Source organism: Gorilla gorilla, chromosome 18, assembly GCF_029281585.2.
Source record: "Gorilla gorilla gorilla isolate KB3781 chromosome 18, NHGRI_mGorGor1-v2.1_pri, whole genome shotgun sequence".
Taxonomy (NCBI): Eukaryota; Metazoa; Chordata; class Mammalia; order Primates; family Hominidae; genus Gorilla; species Gorilla gorilla.
In genome coordinates this window covers 23,264,360-23,285,969 of record NC_073242.2, presented here as the reverse complement: position 1 = coordinate 23,285,969, position 21,610 = coordinate 23,264,360, and the positions used below count along the sequence as shown (strand labels likewise).

At 42.1% G+C, this 21,610-nt stretch overlaps 1 protein-coding gene across 6 annotated transcripts in view; it reads left to right on the top strand.

The window, feature by feature from the left end:
- Positions 1-21,610, top strand: part of PALB2 (partner and localizer of BRCA2) — a 37,689-nt gene that overhangs the window by 4,479 nt on the left and 11,600 nt on the right. For 4 of the 6 annotated variants that reach the window (XM_019012244.4, XM_055365502.2, XM_063700044.1 and 1 more), the window contains 7 exons: positions 505-1,977; positions 6,371-7,200; positions 7,565-7,636; positions 10,129-10,290; positions 12,445-12,530; positions 13,403-13,564; positions 15,065-15,181. In XM_019012244.4, coding sequence (XP_018867789.3) covers positions 505-1,977; positions 6,371-7,200; positions 7,565-7,636; positions 10,129-10,290; positions 12,445-12,530; positions 13,403-13,564; positions 15,065-15,181 — 2,902 coding nt within the window. Of the gene's footprint in view, positions 1-504; positions 1,978-6,370; positions 7,201-7,564; positions 7,637-10,128; positions 10,291-12,444; positions 12,531-13,402; positions 13,565-15,064; positions 15,182-16,320; positions 16,362-17,872; positions 19,732-21,610 lie in introns of those variants that run through there. The other 2 variants (XM_055365501.2, XM_063700043.1) reach the window with 2 other exon arrangements.

The window sequence follows — 21,610 nt, the reverse complement described above, 5'->3', positions numbered from 1 at the left end:
GAAATGGGAGTGTTATTAAAATTACTTGAGCCAAGGGGGAAAATAAAGAAAGAAATACATGAAATAGAAAATTAGTTGAGATTTAGAAGTTAAGAGAAGAGATTGTGTGATAAAGAATACTCTGTTCATTTAAAAAACATTTTTAGCACAATGCTGTTTGTTTATATGTACTTAAAATTTCATAGGTTATTAGAATTTAAAAAATTAGAACTTTTAAAAATATGTACAGTATGGAGTATGTACAGTTCCTTTACATACTCCATCAGATAGCAGAAGTAGTCAACACCTTGAACACATTCCTCCTAAAGGTAACAGTGACCTTACTACTCACAGCCTAAAAAATAGGTTTATTTCACCTGTAAATTCATCTGCCTGAATGAAATGTCACTGATTCTTTCTTAAATAAATGTTTAGTAGTATTTATATATAATAGGTTAAAAATGAGTATTTTTTGTTTTATTTTATAAGAAAAATATAAGTTATATACATTTTTTTCCTCCTCAGAACCTAAAAATAAAATATGTGTTTATGACAAGTTACACATCAAAACCCATCTTGATGAAGAAACTGGAGAAAAGACATCTATCACACTTGATGTTGGGCCTGAGTCCTTTAACCCTGGAGATGGCCCAGGAGGATTACCTATACAAAGAACAGATGACACCCAAGAACATTTTCCCCACAGGGTCAGTGACCCTAATGGTGAGCAAAAGCAGAAGCTGCCAAGCAGAAGAAAGAAGCAGCAGAAGAGGACATTTATTTCACAGGAGAGAGACTGTGTCTTTGGCACTGATTCACTCAGATTGTCTGGGAAAAGACTAAAGGAACAGGAAGAAATCAGTAGCAAAAATCCTGCTAGAACACCAGTAACTGAAGTAAGAACTCACTTTTTAAGTCTTAAATCTGAACTTCCAGATTCTCCAGAACCAGTTACAGAAATTAATGAAGACAGTGTATTAATTCCACCAACTGCCCAACTAGAAAAAGGTGTTGATACATTCCTAAGAAGACCTAATTTCACCAGGGCGACTACAGTTCCTTTACAGACTCTATCAGATAGCGGTAGTAGTCAGCACCTTGAACACATTCCTCCTAAAGGTAGCAGTGAACTTACTACTCACGACCTAAAAAACATTAGATTTACTTCACCTGTAAGTTTGGAGGCACAAGGCAAAAAAATGACTGTCTCTACAGATAACCTCCTTGTAAATAAAGCTATAAGTAAAAGTGGCCAACTGCCCACAAGTTCTAATTTAGAGGCAAATATTTCATGTTCTCTAAATGAACTCACCTACAATAACTTACCAGCAAATGAAAACCAAAACTTAAAAGAACAAAATCAAACAGAGAAATCTTTAAAATCTCCCAGTGACGCTCTTGATGGCAGGAATGAAAATCTTCAGGAAAGTGAGATTCTAAGTCAACCTAAGAGTCTTAGCCTGGAAGCAACCTCTCCTCTTTCTGCAGAAAAACATTCTTACACAGTGCTTGAAGGCTTTCTGTTTCCTGCAGAATATTATGTTAGAACAACACGAAGCATGTCCAATTGCCAGAGGAAAGTAGCCCTGGAGGCCGTCATTCAGAGTCATTTGGATGTCAAGAAAAAAGAGTTTAAAAATAAAAATAAGGATGCAAGTAAAAATTTAAACCTTTCCAATGAGGAAACTGACCAAAGTGAAATTCGGATGTCTGGCACATGCACAGGACAACCAAGTTCAAGAACCTCTCAGAAACTTCTCTCATTAACTAAAGTCAGCTCTCCCGCTGGGCCCACTGAAGATAATGACTTGTCTAGGAAGGCAGTTGCCCAAGCACCTGGTAGAAGATACAGAGAAAAAAGAAAATCAGCCTGCACCCCAGCATCAGATCATTGTGAACCACTTTTGCCAACTTCTAGCCCGTCGGTTGTTAACAGGTCCAAGGAGGAAGTCACCTCACACAAATATCAGCACGAAAAATTATTTATTCGAGTGAAAGGTAAATCAAGATGTGTTTGATGATGATGATGATGATGATGATGAAAGTTAACAATTACTATTTGCCTGGCACTTCCTTTCCTTTCTTTTCTAAAAAGTGACAGGGCCAAGTGTGGTGGCTTACGTCTGTAATCCCAGCACTTTGGGAGGCTGAGGAACAGTGAGACCCTGGCTCAAAAAAATTTCAAAAAATAAATAAATAAATAAAAATAAAGAGACAGGGGCTCACTGTTGTCCAGGCTGGAGTGCCGTGGTGCAGCCTCTATCTCCTGGGCTCAAATGTTCCTCCTGCCTCAGCCTCCCAACTAGCTGGGACTACTGGCATGTACCACCATGCCCGGCTAATGTTTTTAAATTTTTTGTAGAGGTGAGGTCCTGCCCTGTTGCCCAGGCTGATCTTGAACTCCTGGCCTCAAACAATCCTCCCACCACAGCCTCTCAAAGTGCTGGGATGACAGGCGTGAGCCACTGTGTCCAGCCTGCCTGGTACTTTCTAAATGTTGTACAGATACTAACTCATTGAATCATCACAGCAGTCCTATGGTGAGGTAGAATCTATTTTCATTCTCACTTTACAGGTGAGGAAGCTAAAGTACAGGGAGATTAAAATAACTTTACTTAATTTAATTAAAATCACAGAGCCAGGATTCAAACCTGGCGGTATGGTGCCAGAGTTCACTAATAGAGCTGAAACAATTCAACACTGAAAAGGAAAATGTATTGGTTCTTTACGTAATATTACATATTCAGGTTCAATACAATTCTTTGGGTAGAAGCTTCACAGCTAACATAGAAAGTGTTTTTGAAGTAAAATGGAATGTGTACTAGAGAAAGACTCCATGTTGGGCTTGGTGGCTCACCCCTGTAATCCCAGCACTTCGGGAGGCCAAGGTGGGAGGATTGCTTGAGCCCAGGAGTTTGAGACCAGCTTGGGTAAAATGATGAAACCCCATCTCTACAAAAAAATATATAGAAAAATTAGCCAGGTGTGGTGGTATATGCCTGTGGTTTCAGCTACTTGAGAGGCTGAGGTGGGAGGATCACTTGAGCTCAGGAGGTTGAGGCTGCGGTGAGCTGTGATTGCACCACTGCACTCCAGTCTGGGTGATAGAGCAAAACCCTCTCTCAAAAAAAAAAAAAAAGACTTAGACTCCACTGACTATCTCTTTTAGAAGTCATCATGTAATGAAAAGGCCTAAGCAACTTTTTTGGATAAAATATCTAATGCAGTGTCTCTAAGGCCTCTAAGGGACACAGGATTTTGGAGGATGGGCAGCAAGGATACATTGTAATTTAAACTTTCAATTCATTTACTGAGAATTTAATCATATCTGATGAACTAAGTACAAAATCTGGGTAATTCATTGTGGCTCTAAACTAGGGATCAGCATACTTTCTAGAATGGGCCAGATAGCACAGATTTTAGTCTTTGTGCTCTGTCTCATCTACTCAGCTATGTGCCAGAGCAGCCAGTCAACTTGTAACTGTGACTGTGTTCCAACGCACCTTTATATGCACTTTACAGCCAAGTTCCTAAAACAGAAAAACAACTTTATGTGCAAAAATAGGTAGCAGGCTGCTCTGTACCATTGGACATGGACTTGGTCTATAAGCTATGACTAATTAATCCAAAAATAATAATTGTGACTTTTCATCACCTTTTAAGCGAACAAGAATACAAAGTCATCAAAAAGTAGGCAATCCAGTAATCTAGAAATACTGTTTTTTACACAGTAGTTTTTTTTTATTGTTGTTGAGACAGAGTTTCACCCTTGTCGCCCCGGATGGAGTGCAATGGCGCTATCTCAGCTCACTGCAACCTCTGCCTCCCAGGTTCAAGCGATTCTCCCACCTCAGCCCCCTGAGTAGCTGAGATTACAGGTGCCCACCACCACACCCAGCTAATTTTTATATTTTCAGTAGAGATGGGTTTTCGCCATGTTGGCCAGGCTGGTCTCGATCTCCTGACCTCAGGTGATCTACCCACCTCGGCCTCCCAAAGTGCTGGGATTACAGGCGTGAGCCACCAGGCCCAGCCAGTAGTTTGAAATAGTCTGCTATAATTGTAGTAACCTGCAGCTACATTTAAAAACTTTTTTTCTCAAGGTGACATTCACGTAACAAAATTAACCATTTTAAATTAAGTGAACAAGTCAGTACATTTACAGTGTTGTGCAACCACCACCTTATCTCATTCTAAAACATTTTCATCACCCCTAAACCCCATACCCATTAAGCAGCTGCTACCCATTTCCTCCCCTGACCCCCTACTTCATCCCTGGGCAACCACCAATCTGCATTCTATCTCTATGGATTTACCTGTTCTGGGTATTTCATATATATGGAATCATACAATATGTGACCTTTTGTGTCTGGCTGCTCAGCATAATGGGTTTGTTTGTTTTTGAGATGGAGTGTCACTCTGTTGCCCAGGCTGGAGTGCAGTGGCACAATCTTGGTTCACTGCAACCTCTGCCTCCCAGGTTCAAGTGATTCTCCTGCCTCAACCTCTTGAGTAGCTGAGATTACAGGCACCTGCCACCATGCCTGGGTAATTTTTGTATTTTTAGTAGAGATGGGGTTTCACCATGTTGTCCAGGCTGGCCTCAAACTCCTGACCTCAAGTGATCCACCTGCCTTCAGCCTCTCAAAGTGCTGGGATTATAGGTGTGAGCCACTGAGCCTGGCCACTAAGCATAATGTTTTTAAGGTATGTTTCTGTTGTAACATGCATCAGTACTTTGTTCCTCTTTATGGCTGACTAGTATTCCATTGTATGTATATACCACAGTTTGTTTATGCATTCATCATTGAGGAGATAGCAACATTTTGAATGATGTGGGATACCATTTGCAATAAGAGCAGTAAATTGCTACTGAGGAGGCTGATGTGGGAGGATTGCTTGAGCCTGGGGGGCAGAGGTTGCAGTGAGCCAAGATCTCGCCACTGCACTCCGGCCTGGGCAACAGAGTGAGACCTCGTCTTGAAACAAACAAGCAAACAAAAAGCAGTAAATTACTCTTTGCTTCAAAAGGGGACTAAGTTTTCCATAGTGAGAAGAGCCAGCATTTTGTAGACCATACTCTGGCAGCCTGTTGAAATCACAGTTTTAGAGGTAGGAAAGAATGTAGGTATTTTTAGTTCACTTCCCTTATGACAGACAATGAGAAAAGGGAAAATGAAATAAATCGATTTACCTAAGGTTTCACTGCAAATCAGTGGTTGAGTTGAGACTTGTCCTCAGTCCCTTCTCCTAGTTAATACTATTGACCATACACTGTTTTGTTTTGTTTGGTTTTATTTATGTATGTATTTATTTATTTATACTGTTGGCCATACACTGTTTTGTTTGGTTTGGTTTTATTTATTTATTTATTTATTTATTTATTTATTTATTTTTTGAGACAGAATCTCGCTCTGTTGCCCAGGCTGGAGTGCAGTGGTGCAGTTTCAGCCCACTGCAACCTCCGCCTCCCGGGTTCAAGTGATTCTCCTACCTCAGCTTCCTGAGTAGCTGAGATCATAGGCATGCACCACCATGCCCAGCTAATTTTTTTAGTTTAGTTTGTTTTTTTTTTTTTTTGAGACAGAGTCTCACTCTGTCGCCCAGGCTGGAGTGCAGTGGCGTGATCTCCGCTAACTGCAAGCTCCGCCTCCTGGGTTCACGCCATTCTCCCACCTCAGCCTCCGGAGTAGCTGGGACCACAGGTGCCAGCCACCACACCCGGCTAATTTTTTTTTTTTTTTTTTTTTTTGTATTTTTAGTAGAGACGGGGTTTCACCATGTTGGCCAGGCTGGTCTTGAACTCCTGACCTCAAGTGATCCGCCTGCCTCAGCCTCTGAAAGTGCTGAGACTACAAGTGTGAGGCACCATGCCTGGCCTTATTTTTTTTAATTTTTATTTATTTATTTATTGTTTTTAAAGACAGTCTCACTGTGTTGCCCAGGCTGGTCTGGAACTCCTGGGCTCAAGCAATTCTCTTACCTTGACCTCTGAAAGTACTAGGATTACAGCTGTGAGCTACCATACCTGGCTAGCAATACACTGTTTTGGGTAGTGCAGAAAAATAGCTGCTAATTAATCACTAACTCATGACCGTTGTTTGAACCCTTCGCCCAAGTTTCTGAGTCATGGATGGGAAAAGTAATGAACATTTTTTAGTATATTTGAGTTTAGAAGCTCACTCTTTGTTGGGTATTACGTTTAAGAATGGTTTAACATGTTTCTTTGATAGGACTTCATTGTAAACATTAAGTTCATTCTGGGGAAATTAAGGTTCATTAAAATGTTTCTTTTAAATCTAGGAGATCCTATTCTCTTTGTCATCAGTGAAACAGATTGTCTGTTTTGTTGGGTTTCGTTACTATTTTGTGACTTATTTTTCTTCTTTAGGGAAGAAAAGTCGTCATCAAAAAGAGGATTCCCTTTCTTCGAGTAATAGTGCTTATTTATCCTTGGATGATGATGCTTTCACGGCTCCATTTCATAGGGATGGAATGCTGAGTTTAAAGCAACTACTGTCTTTTCTCAGTATCACAGACTTTCAGTTACCTGATGAAGACTTTGGACCTCTTAAGCTTGAAAAAGTGAAGTCCTGCTCAGAAAAACCAGTGGAGCCCTTTGAGTCAAAAATGTTTGGAGAGAGACATCTTAAAGAGGGAAGCTGTATTTTTCCAGAGGAACTGAGTCCTAAACGCATGGATACAGAAATGGAGGACTTAGAAGAGGACCTTATTGTTCTACCAGGAAAATCACATCCCAAAAGGCCAAACTCACAAAGCCAGCATACAAAGACGGGCCTTTCTTCATCCATATTACTTTATACTCCTTTAAATACGGTTGCGCCTGATGATAATGACAGGCCTACTACAGACATGTGTTCACCTGCTTTCCCCATCTTAGGTACTACTCCAGCCTTTGGCCCTCAAGGCTCCTATGAAAAAGCATCTACAGAAGTTGCTGGACGAACTTGCTGCACACCCCAACTTGCTCATTTGAAACACTCAGTCTGTCTTGCCAGTGATACTAAACAATTCGACAGTTCAGGCAGCCCAGCAAAACCACATACCACCCTGCAAGTGTCAGGCAGGCAAGGACAACCTACCTGTGACTGTGACTCTGTCCCGCCAGGAACACCTCCACCCATTCAGTCATTCACTTTTAAAGAAAATCAGCTCTGTAGAAACACATGCCAGGAGTTGCATAAACATTCCGTCGAACAGGTACAATCCATTTCCTTTGTGAAATTTTCTCTGAAGGAATGAAATGCCTTAGTGAATGTAAACAGCATGACTTGCTTGCGCATTGGGCCTTCCATGTTTAAGAATGGTTTGACGTGTTTCTTTGATATGATTTCATTGTAATCATTAAGTTCATTCTGGGGAAATTAAGGTTCATTAAAATGTTTCTTTTAAATATGGGAGGTCCTATTCTCTTTGTTATCAGTGAAACAGTTTGCATTTGGAGCTTTGCTGCTGTTATAAGAGGAAATAAAGACAATACGAAGTAGACATTTTGATGAGTGGGTAATGCAGGCAGACATTATACATAAAGTGTAGACTAATGATGTGACTTTTGTTTTCACAGACTGAAACAGCAGAGCTTCCTGCTTCTGATAGCATAAACCCAGGCAACCTACAATTGGTTTCAAAGTTAAAGGTCAGAAGAATATTCTCTTCCAGCGTCTTGTGTCTTACATATGAAAACTTTAATGAATTGAAAAGAATTCAGTCATATAGCTTCTTTTTCTTTAATACGATTAAAGATATTGGTAAACAGATTCAGAAAAACAGATTTGGATTGGTTATTTTTCCCAATATTTACCTCTGTTTATGTTTTGAGCTCTCCTCTTAAAGTTTCTATGCCAACCTATTGGCAAGAACAACTTAGGCTAAGTAACTGAACTTCATGTCTAAATCTAAGTTAGGGAGCTGGGCACGGTGGCTCACCCCTATAATCTCAGCAGTTTGGGAGGCTGAGGCGGGCGGATCACTTGAGGTCAGATGTTTGAGGCCAGCCTGGCCAACATGATGAAACCCCATCTCTACTAAAAATACAAAAATTAGCCGGGCGTGGTGGTGGGCGCCTATAATCCCAGCTACTAGGGAGGCTGAGGGAAGAGAATACTTGAACTGGGAGACAGACGTTGCAGTGAGCCAAGATCTTCACCACTGCACTCCAGCCTGGGTGAGTGAGACTCCGTCTCAAAAATAAAATAAAATAAATCTAACTCAGGCATTTTGACGGAGTGAAATGAGAGTTATTCATGCTTCTCCTACTCAAATGGTGTAATGTTTCTGGAAGAATCACTTATGGTGATTTATAAGAAAATGGGGAGCAGTTCTAGTGGTTAATCTTTTCTGTGCAGTCTGGTAACTGAAAATGTTGCATTACTAAATGTCCTAGGTGTAGGGTTGAAGATGGGGGTGCAGAAGCTCTCCCAGAGAATCACTGGTGTGAAGGAAAACACTTCAAATCCACATAAAGTTTTTCCCAGTTACTGGCTATGTCACCTTGGACAAATTGTGTAACCTCTGAGCCCCAGATTCCTTTTCTATAAAGGATGCATAGTAATACCTATGCTCTGTTTCGGAATTTATTCTTGAGTCAATTTTAATAACTTATTTTATTTTTTGAGACAGAGTCTGTTGCCTAGGCTGGAGTGCAGTGGGGCAATCTCCAATCTCCAATCTCCACTCACTGCAACCTCCGCCTACAGGTTCAAGCAATTCTCATGCCTCAACCTCCATAGTAGCTGGGATTACAAGCGTGCGCCACCACGCCCTGCTAATTTTTGTATTTTTAGTAGAAATGGGGTTTTGCTATGTTGGCCAGGCTGGTCTTGAACTCCTGACCTCAGGGGATCCGCCTGCCTTGGCCTCCCAAAGTCCTGGGATCACAGGAATGAGCCACCATGCCCAGTGTCCTAATAAATTAGTCTCTTAAAGAATCAACTATTTCATTCATATTTTCAAATGTGTAGGTAAAAAGTTACTTCTTATAGATAATTAAAATCTGTGTATATGCAATTAAGCCTCTCTTCCCCATTCTCCCATTTCTAAATTATTGTTTTTCTACATTAGACTCGAGAGTTGGCCATTACGTGGGTCTTCCAAACAAACTAGTTTTTGGTTGTATTGATTATTAATTGGGTTATGTTTTGTTGTTGTTGTTGTTTGGTTTTCTAGTTCATTTATTTCTGTTTTTATAATAAACAGGATAACTGTAAATAATTCCTTCCTACTTTTTTTTTATTGTTCTTATTTTGTTCTTGTACTGACTTCCTGAGCTGCATGCTTACTTGATTTTAATCTTTCTTGTTTTCTTAAAAATGCCTTTGTGATTATGATTTTTCTTGGAAATTTCCAAATTTTCTTGGAAATACTGCTTTGGCCACGCTCTGTGGTTTGATACATAGTGCTCCCATGCTCATAATAGTAGATAGTATAATGTATGTTGTTTCAATGTTATTCCCTCCGAGGAATAACATTGAAACCTGTGGTTTCAGCCCATGAGTGGTTCATCAGGATGTTTAATTTTCAAATGGATAAGTTCTACAGGATATTTTTTTGTGGTTATATCTGAATTTATTCCATCTGGACTATACATTTTAAAATCTTTCTTGGGCCGGGCACGGTGGCTCATGCCTGTAACCCCAGCATTTTGGGAGGCCCAGGCGGGTGGATCACTTGAGGTCAGGAGTTCAAGACCAGCCTGGCCAAATGGTGAAACCTTGTCTCTACTAAAAATACAAAAATTAGCTGGGTGTGGTGGCGGGCGCCTGTAATCCTAGCTACTCGGAAGGCTGAGGCAGGAGAATCGCTTGAACCCGGGAGGTGAAGGTTGCAGTAAGCCGTGATTGCACCACTGCACTCCAGCCTGGGTGATAAAGTGAGACACAGTCCCAAAAACACCCAAAAATTAAAATTAATAAAATAAATAAAAAATAAAATCTTTCATGATGTAAGTTTGATAGGCATTTTTTTAGGTACATAAGAACCACAAAGCTCTTTCTTTTCACCTGCATAAGACTTAAATTTTACATACCTACTGTTTCATTGAATTATAATTCATCACTTTGCATACTTATGCTTTGCATAAAACAGCACTCGAGTACCACTTTAACAGAACTGTTGTTGCCATTGTGTCAGAATCCTTCAGGTTCCTGTTCGGTAGATGTGAGTGCCATGTTTTGGGAAAGAGCCGGTTGTAAAGAGCCATGTATCATAACTGCTTGTGAAGATGTAGTTTCTCTTTGGAAAGCTCTGGATGCTTGGCAGTGGGAAAAACTTTATACCTGGCACTTCGCAGAGGTAAGTGGGAATCTCGAACTGAAAGAGATCTTTGCAGCCATTTGCCTGATAATGTAGATGGGCAGCTTACCAAAATTGGGAGCTATGACCATGCAAGGCAGAACAGAGATGAGGTTTTTTTCCCAACATTTTATTATGAAAAGTTTCAAACATCCAGAAAACTTGTATAGTGAGCACCCATATACCCACCATTCTAGACTCTACTATTAACATCCTGCTTTGTTCGCTTTATCACAAATTTTTGTTTGTTTGAGACAGGGTCTCACTCTGTCATGCAGGCTGGAGTGCAGTGGCATGATCATGGCTCACTGCAGTTTTAACCTCCCCAGGCTCAGTAATCCTTTCACCTCAGCCTCCCAAGTAGCTGGGACCACAGGCATGCACCACCATGTCTGGCTAATTTTTTATTGTTTTTTTTTCTTCTTCTTTTTATTGAGATGGAGTCCTGCTCTGTCACCCAGGCTGGAGTGCAGTGGCATGATCTCGGCTCACTGTCAACCTCTGCCGCCCAGGTTCAAGGGATTCTTGTGCCTCAGCCTCCTGAGTAGCTGGGATTACAGGTGCCCACCACCATGCCTGGCTAATTTTTTTGTATTTTTAGTAGAGACGGGATTTCACCATGTTGCCCAGGCTGTTCTTGAACTCCTGACCTCAGGCAATCCGCCTGCCTCAGCCTCGCAAAGTGCTGGGATTACAGGTGTGAGCCACCACACCTGGCCTATATTTTTTATGCAGACAGGGTTTTGCCATGTCGCCTGGGCTGGTCTTGAACTCCTGGGCTTAAGCAATCCGCCTGCCTCAGCCTCCCAGAGTGCTGGGGATTACAGGTATGAACCACCATGCCCAGCCGATCACAGGTTTATCTAGAGATGGGTTTTTTTTGTTTGTTTTTTTTTTTTTTTTTTTTTTTGGAGAGAGAGTTATACTCTATTGCCCAGGCTGGAGTGCAGTGGGGCGATCTTGGCTTACTGCAATCTCCGCTTCCCGGGTTCAAGCAATTCTCCTGCCTCAGCCTCCTGAGTAGCTGGGACTACAGGCGCCCACCACCACGCCCAGCTAATTTTTGTATTTTCAATAGAGATGGGGTTTTACCATGTTGGCCAGGATGGTCTCTAACTCCCGACCTCAAGTGATCCACTCGCCTCGGCTTCCCAAAGTGCTGGGGTTACAGGCATGAGCTCTACACCCAGCCTAGAGACAGGTTTTTACACTAGACCTGTTGGAGGAGCTTAGAATTTTATGTCGATTCTGACTTTGACACTTGCTGATATTTATACTCCTTGCCCTTCACCAAGGCATTATTTTGCTTCTTTTCTACATGTATTTCCTTCTGGTCTTTTCCCACCATCATATACATCTTACATGCTTGCAATCTTAGTGTGCTTAAAATTTTTAGATCTGTCTTTTCTCACCATACATATAAACATTTTTCTGGCCAGGCGAGGTGGTTCATGCCTGTAATCCCAGCACTTTGAGAGGCTGAGGTGGGTGGATCTCCTGAGGTCAGGAGTTCAAGACCAGCCTGACCAACATGGTGAAACCCCGTCTCTACTAAAAATAAAATTAGCCAGGTGTGGTGGCGCATGCCTGTAATCCCAGCTACTCGGGAGGCTGAGGCAGGAGAATCGCTTGAACCCAGGAGGTGGAAGTTGCAATGAGCTGAGATCGTGCCATTGCACTCAAGGCTGGGCAACAAGAGTGAAACTCCGTCTCAAAAAAAAAAAAAAAATTTCCTTGTTCCTGTAGAGTCTTCATACTTGAATATACCTCATTCTTGCTCTCCAGATATATACAACATCTAACACTGTGCTTTACACAGAGGTGCCCAATAAATATTTGTTCAGTGAACATAGATATACTTTTAAATGGCTGCATAAATATTCTTTTCATTCACATGCCAAAATATACCCAATTATTCCCCTATTGTTAGAATTATACCTTGCATTAGGTAAATGCTCAGTAAGCACTATTATGCTATTATGCATATAGTTTATTTAGATTTACAGCTAATAAAAAGAGTTTTCTGAGCCTTCAAATGATGAAAATTATCCTTATACAGTGAGAATACAAAAGAATGTGATAAATTTTGGAAAATCTGGACTAAACAAAAATGAAACAACCAAGCATAATTTTTGGCTGCTTTGTTTTATTTAGGTTCCAGTATTACAGATAGTTCCAGTGCCTGATGTGTATAATCTCGTGTGTGTAGCTTTGGGAAATTTGGAAATCAGAGAGATCAGGTATGTAATTCCCAAGGAGTGATTTGTTTTTCCTTCATCTTTGTCTCTGTCAGCTGGTTTTAAGTGCAGGTAATAACCTAGGCTTGAGTCTTGAAAGAATCTGAAAGATCTAAAGAGAGAGAGATTTGTTCAAAAAAAAAACCAATAGAATGACATCCCTGACTGAAGTTTCTATTTAAAATGTGAACCTAGGCTGGGCGCAGTGGCTCACGCCTGTAATCCCAGCACTTTGGGAGGCCAAGGAAGGTGGATCAACTGAGGTCAGGAGTTTGAGACCAGCCTGGCCAACGTGGTGAAACTGTGTCTCTACTGAAAATACAAAAATTAGCCTGGTGTATAGCACCTGCGGGTGCCTATAATCCCAGCTACTCAGGAGGCTGAGGCAGGAGAATCGCCTGAACCCAGGAAACAGAGGTTGCAGTGAGCTAAGATCGTGCCACCACTGCATTCCTTCTGGATGACAGAGTGAGACTTTGTCTCAAAAAAAAAAAAAAAAAAAAAAAGGCCGGGTATGGTGGCTCACACCTGTAATCCCAGCACTTTGGGAGGCCGAGGCAGGTGGATCACGAGGTCAGGAGTTCGAGACCAGCCTGACCAATATGGTGAAACCCCGTCTCTACAAAAATACAGAAAAATTAGCCAGGTGTGGTGGTGCACACCTATAATCCCAGCTACTCAGGAGGCTGAGGCAGGACAGTCGCTTGAACCTGGGAGGCAGAGTTGCAGTGAGCCAAGATTGTGCCACTGCACTCCAGCCTAGGCGACAGAGCAAGACTCTGTCTCAAAAAAAAAAAAAAAAAAAGTGAACCTAGTCCTTTAATATTAAAAGGTTACTCCTCACATCACCCCATTTTTCCTTATATTTGGCTTAGGGCATTGTTTTGTTCCTCTGATGATGAAAGTGAAAAGCAAGTACTACTGAAGTCTGGAAATATAAAAGCTGTGCTTGGCCTGACAAAGAGGAGGCTAGTTAGTAGCAGTGGGACCCTTTCTGATCAACAAGTAGAAGTCATGACGTTTGCAGAAGATGGAGGGTAAGAAAAGCATTGATTGATTTTTAACTATTAGATGAGGAATGATTTTATCACAGGTTTCAGAGAAAGTTGGGTAACTAGGATCTCGTTTTTCTGTGCTGGGGGTGTAATATAAGCATGTACTGCATCAACACTGGGTTAATGACATAGAAGCAGGTTAGTGAGGTGGAAGCCAGACATGTCAGGGATGAAGTCAAAGAAGGTGAGAGGCTCAGCAAATGTAGTTTGTTCTTCAGTCTTCTTTGAAATCTGTGTGTCCCTTAAACGTTAGAAATACCTCTGCTGGGCACAGTGGCTCATGCCCATAATCCCAGCCCTTTGGGAGGCCAAGGCAGAAGTTTGAGCCCAGGAGTTCAAGACCAGTTGGGGCCACATAGCGGGGCCCCATCTTTACAAAAAATTTAAAAATTAGCTGGGTGTGGCAGAGCATGCCTTGTGGTCCCAGCTACTAGGGAGTCTGAGGTGGAAGGATCACTTGAGCTCAGGAGTTCAAGGGTGCAGTGAGCTGTGATCACGCCACCACACTCCACCTTAGGCAGCAGAGCGAGACCTAATCTTACACACACACACACACACACACACACACACACACAAATATTTTTAAAAATATAGAAATACCTTAAGGTCCTAGACCCTTTCCTCGTTCCGTACACTTGTGTCCATTGCTTCACTGACCATCTTGGTGCTGACTACTTGCAAACATACATTTCTACCTCTGAGCTCTTTCTTGAGCTCTAGACCTGCAGGCCTATTTATTAGACGTACTGGGGACACCTTAAATTCAAAATGTTGCAAACTGAACTTACAGCATCTTCTCTATCATATACTCGTTACACTTTATTTTTATTTTTCAATTACACTTCATTGTTATTATTCATCTTTCTTCTAAAAATGGAGGGCAGGGAACTTTGGCTTATTTATTCATGATCTGTTGCAGTAATCTAGGCAAGAGATGATAATTGTTTGCTTAAATTAGGGGTATGTTGGTGGAGATGGGAAGAAGCAGACAGATTTCTGAGAGATGAGAAGATAAAATTACTGGGACTTGGTGATTGACTAAATTGAGAGGAAGGAGAGAATATCAACATGGTAGGGTTGGTCACTTGAGTGGTGACCAAGCTCGAAATGTGGATATTATCCTTGTCTCCTTCCCCCCAGTCTAGGTGGTCACTTGAGTGGTGACCAACTCTGAAACTTGGACATTAGATGGTGATGCAATTCATTGAGATAGGAATGCAGAAAGAAACAAAAGTAGAGAAAGTTAACAAGTTTAATTTTGAATATAATGAATTCGAGGTGCTTGCAGCATATCTAAGTAGATATTATGAAAGTAGTATATGTTCATTGTAGAAAGTTTAGTATACACGTTTTCTGGGTTAGATTTTTTTTTTCCTGATATTAGGTTAGTTTATATTATGCATAGTTCAACAATGCGGAGAAGGGCTACCTAGAGACTGCTTTAGTGCAAAGTACTGACTTTTCTTACTGTTTTAATTACAGAGGCAAAGAAAACCAATTTTTGATGCCCCCTGAGGAGACTATACTAACTTTTGCTGAGGTCCAAGGGATGCAAGAAGCTCTGCTTGGTACTACTATTATGAACAACATTGTTATTTGGTAAGCTTTCCCTCTAGGTCCTCAGTTCCCTCATCTGTAGTATGAGGATATACCTCTAATTTTACAGGGTTGTTGTGAAGATTAAATAAGAGAGTATGTGTAAACATGATTGTGGTTTTGTGTTGCTGTTGTTGTTGTTTTTGTTGTGTTTTGAGACAGAGTCTCCTCCTATCACCCAGGTGGGAGTACAGTGGTGTGATCTCGGCTCACTGCAACCTCTGCCTCCTGGGTTCAAGTGATTCTCCTGCCTCAGCCTCCCGAGTAGCTGGGATTATAGGGATGTGCCACCACACCCAGCTAATTTTTGTATTTTTTAGTAGAGATAGGGTTTCATCATGTTGGCCAGGTTGGTCTTGAACTCCTGGCCTCAAGTGATCCACCTGCCTCAGTCTCCCAAAATGCAGGGATTACAGGAGTGAGCCACCATGCCCAGCTAATTTTTGTATTTTTTAGTAGAGAAGGGATTTTGCCATGTTGGCTAGGTTGGTCTCGAACTCCTGGCCTCAAGTGAACTGCCCGCCTTGGCCTCCCAAATTGCTGGGATTACAGGCATGAGCCACTGCGCCCGGCCTGATTGTGGTTTTTTTGTCAGATACTATATACTTGACTTACCAACAACATCATATTAATTGAGACATAACCAAAAAAGATCAGTCTGAGTAGACTATTTAAAACTAAATGGAATTCTATTTTCAAAGATGTACACTTCTTTCTGCTTTTGGTTAGTGGTTGAGTAGTTTCTGTCAGACCAACTGTCTACCTTCGAATAACTATACACTCTGGAAAAAATACAAAAAACAACTTTCTAAAGGCACCAGAGAACAAGAAAAAGAAGAAACATACTGGAGGGGTTTCTCCCTTTAGGTGAAGGGAATGGCACTAGGCAACATTCCTATTATGGCTTTAAGCTAGGGGGCAAGGCCCACTCTGCTCACTGGGTGACTGGAAGCCTAATAGAAGATCTTCTGTCCCACTGGCTTAGAGAACCAAAGGACAGAGTTCAGGGTGATCGCAGCTGCTAGAAAGGGAGGGGAAAAGTCCTAAAAAGGAGAGAGCAAAAAATAAAAAAAAGAACCCTAAATTCTAGCTATAATGTTTACCTAAATATTTGATTGACCCTTTAAACTGCATATTCATAGGTCAGACTGCTTGGAGTCCGGTAAGACTGAAAGCAGCTCAGGTAAGACTGAAAGAACTGAATTTCAGTTTCGGCATTTGGAGTTCAAGTTCAGCCAAGTTAACTGTTTACTAGGACAGACAAACTTACAACCAAAAAAATCAGGGCCAGGCACGGGTGGCTCATGCCTATAATCCCAGCACTTTGGGAGGCCAAGGCAGGCAGATCACTTGAGGCCAAGTGTTCGAGACCAGCCTGGCCAACAAGGCAAAACCCCAGCTCTACTAAAAATACAAAAATTAGCCAGGCGTGGTGGTGCACACCTGTAATTCCAGCTACTCAGGAGGCTGAGGCAGGAGAATCGCTTGAACCCAGGAGGCAGAGGTTGCAGTGAGTCAAGATTGCGCCACTGCACTCCAGCCTGGGCGACAGAGCAAGATTCTGTCTCAAAAAAAAATAATAATTTTTTAAAAGTCAATAGAATTGTATTTTAAAAGTACTTACCATATTGTCTGGCACATAGGAGGTATTCAGTAAATGTTAAAATTCCTTTTTTAAAAATATTTTTAAAAAGAAAAAACATCAGTGTTTGTCAGAGGAACCTAACAGAATACAAAGTTTTTGCAAAATATTAATATCACTGTAACTAGGATACAGTCCAAAGTTACTCAGTATACAAAAAAAAAGTGTGGCATCTCTACTAAAGATACCCCATCTCTACTAAAGATACCTCGTCTCTACTAAAGATACAAAAATTAGCCAGGCCTGGTGGTGCGAGGCTAAGGCAGGAGAATCTCTAGAACCTAGGAGGCAGAGGTTGCAGTGAGCCAAGATCGCGCCACTGCACTCTAGCCTGAGTGACAGAGTGAGACTCTGTCTCAAAAAAAGAAAAGAAAAAAGTGTGATCACAGGAACCAAATTAACAGATTTGTGATAGGGAAACCATCACAGGAGTCCCCAGCCATCTCTTTTCTGACTACAGGGAGAACCATACCCAGCCACAGGCACTTACTTGCAAGTTTAATTTGTATTAGGAGAATAGATTGATTTTTTTTCTTTTCTCAGAAGCCTTGTCTATTAACTGTTTCCTTAGGGCCAGAGTGGGTCTTGGTAAGAGGAAGTTATGATATTAGTGTGACCACTACCCTAGCTCTTATGTACCGTCCAACCCTAACCTTTTTTTGTTTTCTTTTTTTTTAAACACTGGTGACTTACAACCCTAACCTTCTAGGAAAAAACTAGAAAAGTATGGCCCTTGAGAGAAACGTTGTGCCCTTCCCACCAGAAAGCCTCTGAAATTTGACTATGTTCTGATCTGCCAGAAGACCCTGCTTTCAGATGTCCTGTTGTCTAGGGTAGCGCTTGGCCACTTGGAGCACTTTCACCAGGGTTTCTGCCGAGGGGTGTTATTTGAGGACGGTGCTCTTCCAGAAGTTGCCTTTTCTATTCTTTGTGCTATTTCCATAGTCCACACCTTCATTATCTGTCTCCTGAACTGTTAAAATAATCTAGTAGTTCATCTCCTTGCCATTAATCAATATTCAAACTTGATATTTTTTTTTAAATTTTTTTAGAGACTATGTCTTACTCTGTCACCCAAACTAGAGTGCACTGGCATGACCATAACTCACTGCAACCTCGAATGCCTGGGCTCAAACGCAGGTCATTTTTTATTCGACTACTTTGTAAATACTCTTTCTTCAACTCTACCCTCATCCCTCAAAAGAAAACCTTTACAGGGGCCCATGTTTGCTTTCCTTCCACTTTTATTTCCCCAGTGCTCTAGTACAAAAATGTCCTCTCCAGCTCTGCCGTCCTCCTTTCCTCCCTTTTTCCTTCCCATCTCTCAGTTGTACCCTTTTTCTATAAGTAGTCCTTTGGCATTTCGTATATAAGAGGTCACAAAGGAATTTGAGATTGGGGAGGGATTTCTTTCTGAAACAGAGTCTCACTCAGTACCCAGGCTGGAGTGCATAGGCATGACTCACTGCATTTTGAGGTAGCTCACTGCAACCTCAAACTTCTGGGCTCAAGGAATCCTCCCACCTCAGCCTCCTGAGTAGCTGGGACTGCAGGCACACAGCATCATGCCCTGCTAATTTTTAAATTTTTTGTAGAGATGAGAACTTGGTATGTTACTCAGGCTGGTCTTGAACTCCTTGGCGCAAGCAATCCTCCCACTTCAGCCTCCCAAAGTGCTGAGACCACAGATGTACACCACCATGCCTGGCTAATTTTTATTTTTCTTTTTCTTTGTAGAGGCAGGGTCTTGCTATTTTTTCCAGGCTGGTCTTGGACTTTTGGACTTAAGCAACCCTCCCACCTCGGCCTTCTAGAGTGCTGGGAAGTTGGGGAGGGATTTCTATACTTGGCTTCTAAGTTCCCCTTAGGGGATATTTTCACCCCCACAATACCTTGAGTTCTGTTGTACTATTCCAGCCTTCATTGATGTTTCCTTCTCCGAATTCATACTGCCTTGGTTGTTTTTTTGTTTTTGTTTTTTTGAGAGAAGGTCTCAGTCTGTTGCCCATGAGTACAGTGGCATGACTATGGCTCACTGAAGTCTCAACCTCTCAGGCTCAAGCAGTCCTCCCACCTCAGCCTCCTGAGTAGCAGGACTACAGATGCATGCCACCAGCCTTGACTAATTTAAAAAAAAAAAATTTTTTTTTTAAATTTTTTTTTGTAGAGACAGGGTCTTCCCATGTTGCCTAGACTGGTCGTGAACTCCTCAATGCAAGTGATCCTCCCGCCTCAGCCTCCCAAAGTGCTGGGATTGTAGACATAAGCTGCCGCACCTGGCCTGCCTTGATTTTTAATTTAGTATTTGCTTCTTTGTGTTGTTTATCCTCTCTCGTTTTTGAAGACAGGTACCATGTCTCATATCTATTCTTGGTGCCTGCCTTAGCTCCATGTTTAGGGTAGTTACTCAAAGGTGTATTAATCATATTGTCTGTCAAAAGCTATTACTTACCTTTTGGGCTCTGTATAATTTTATACTTACATGTAGTATTTGTTCTTATTTAACTCCTGATTTGTTAGATGTCTCAAGTGATTCATGTTATACTCAAGTGTCAAGTGGCTTTTTTTGGAAACTATGCTGAAGGTCTAAATATTTCTTAAGCTTGGCCGGGCACGGTGGCTCACGCCTGTAATCCCAGCACTTTGGGAGGCCGAGGTGGGCAGATCACGACGAGGTCAGGAGATGGAGTCCATCCTGGCTAACACAGTAAAACCCCGTCTCTACTAAAAATACAAAAAATTCGCCAGGCGTGGTGGCGGGTGCCTGTAGTCCCAGCTACTCGGGAGGCTGAGGCAGGAGAATGGCATGAACCCAGGAGGTGGAGCTTGCAGTGAGCGGAGATCACGCCACTGCACTCCAGCCTGGGCGACAGTGAGACTCTGTCTCAAAAAAAAAAAAAAAAAAAAATTTCTTAAGCTTAATGTTTACAATGAAGTCATACCAAAGAAACACGTTAAAACATTCTTAAACACTGAGGGGCCAGTGTGTAAGGAAGTCTTGCTGTCCATATTCACTGAGACATTTCATTTAATATCTTCCAAACATTCAGTAGGTATCTGGGTCTCTACTTATGTCCCATTCTCTGTGAGAGACGCAGAGATGAATCAGATATGAATCCTGGTCCCAGGGCCCCTATAATCTAGTAGGTAAATAAGATGCCTTTACAATCAAAGCCTACAATTTCAGTACAATCCTTTTTACAATTCACATAAGGTCAAAGTGATTTGGGATTTGAGGAAAGAACAATTACTAAATACAGACCATGTATGAAACTCTGTAGGACACCCATCTGGTGTCCCTGATAGGAGGAAAACTTTGCATATGCATATAAAAATTTAATTTTCCTTCTTCAGTTTTTTATACACAGTATCTGGCCCATAGAATTCTGTATTTGTTGAGTGAATACATGATACAGTATTGCCAGTAGTATATTGCATACCAAATGAGGTATATGGACAAAATTAAAGGAGAGGAGATGACTGTGGACTGCTGTAGTCTCAAGTGAGTTCATGCAGCTTGGAGGGGGTGGGATATAACTAGGCTCTAAGAAATGGATGGGAATTCGTCAGTAACAGGGATGGGAACTCTTCTGTAATGGGTGGCAGGGAGTTGGGGGAGCAGGGGTCATTGGAAGGCATAGCTTGAGCAAAGTCTAGAGTCAAGGAAATGCATATGTTCTTCAGGCAGAAAGATTTCAGGAAATGGAGCAATGAGTGATAATGTAATATTGCACTGCTGGATTCATGAGAGTTATAAATACCACCGGGCGCGGTGGCTCACGCCTGTAATTCCAGCACTTTGGGAGGCCAAGGCGGGTGGATCACCTGAGGTCAGGAGTTTGAGACCAGCCTGGCTGACATGGTGTACCCCGTGTCTACTAAAAATACAAAAATTAGCTGGGTGTGGTGGCGCCTGCCTGTAATCCCTGCTACTCAGGAGGCTGAGGCAGGAGAATTGCTTGAACCTGGGAGGCAGAGGTTGCAGTGAGCCGAGGCTGTGCCATTGCACTCCAGCCTAGGCAACAAGAACAAAACTCCATCTCAAAAAAAAAAAAGAACTTGGACTTCATGTTGTGGCTAATGGGAGCCAACTGAAAGTTTTTCATCAACAGAGTAACATGAACCAGGTGCAGTCTCTCACACCTGTAATCCCAGCACTTTGGGAGGCTGAGGTGGGAGGATTGCTTGAGCCCAGGAGTTCAAGACCAGCCTGGGCAATATAGTGAAACCCTGTCTCTACAAAAAATTAAAAAATTATTCAGGCATGGTGGCACGCAGCTGTAGTCCCAACTACTTGGGGCAGTGAGGTGGGAGGATCGCTTGAGCCCCAGAGGTCAAGGCTATAGTGAGTCATGATCACGCCACCACACTCCAGCTTGGGCAATGGAGCGAGACCCTAAGCTCCAAAAACAAAAAAAATAGAGTATCATGACAAAGCAGTTATCAGTGTCACAAATCCTCAATAAAGCTGGGGAGCAGGTCAGGTGCAGTGGCTCGTGCCTGTAATCCCAGCACTTTGGGAGGCCGAGGCAGGTGGATCACCTACGGTCAGGGGTTCAAGACCAGCCTGGCCAACCTGGTGAAACCCTGCCTCTACTAAAAATACAGAAATTAGCCAGGCATGGTGGTGGGTGCCTGTAATCCCAGCTACTTGGAAGGCTGAGGTGGAAGAATTGCTGGAACCTGGGAGGTGGAGATTGCAGTGACCCAAGATGGCACCACTGCACTCAGCCTGGGTGACAGAGCGAGACTCCATCTCAAAAAAAAAAAAAAAAGCTGGGAAGTGATTC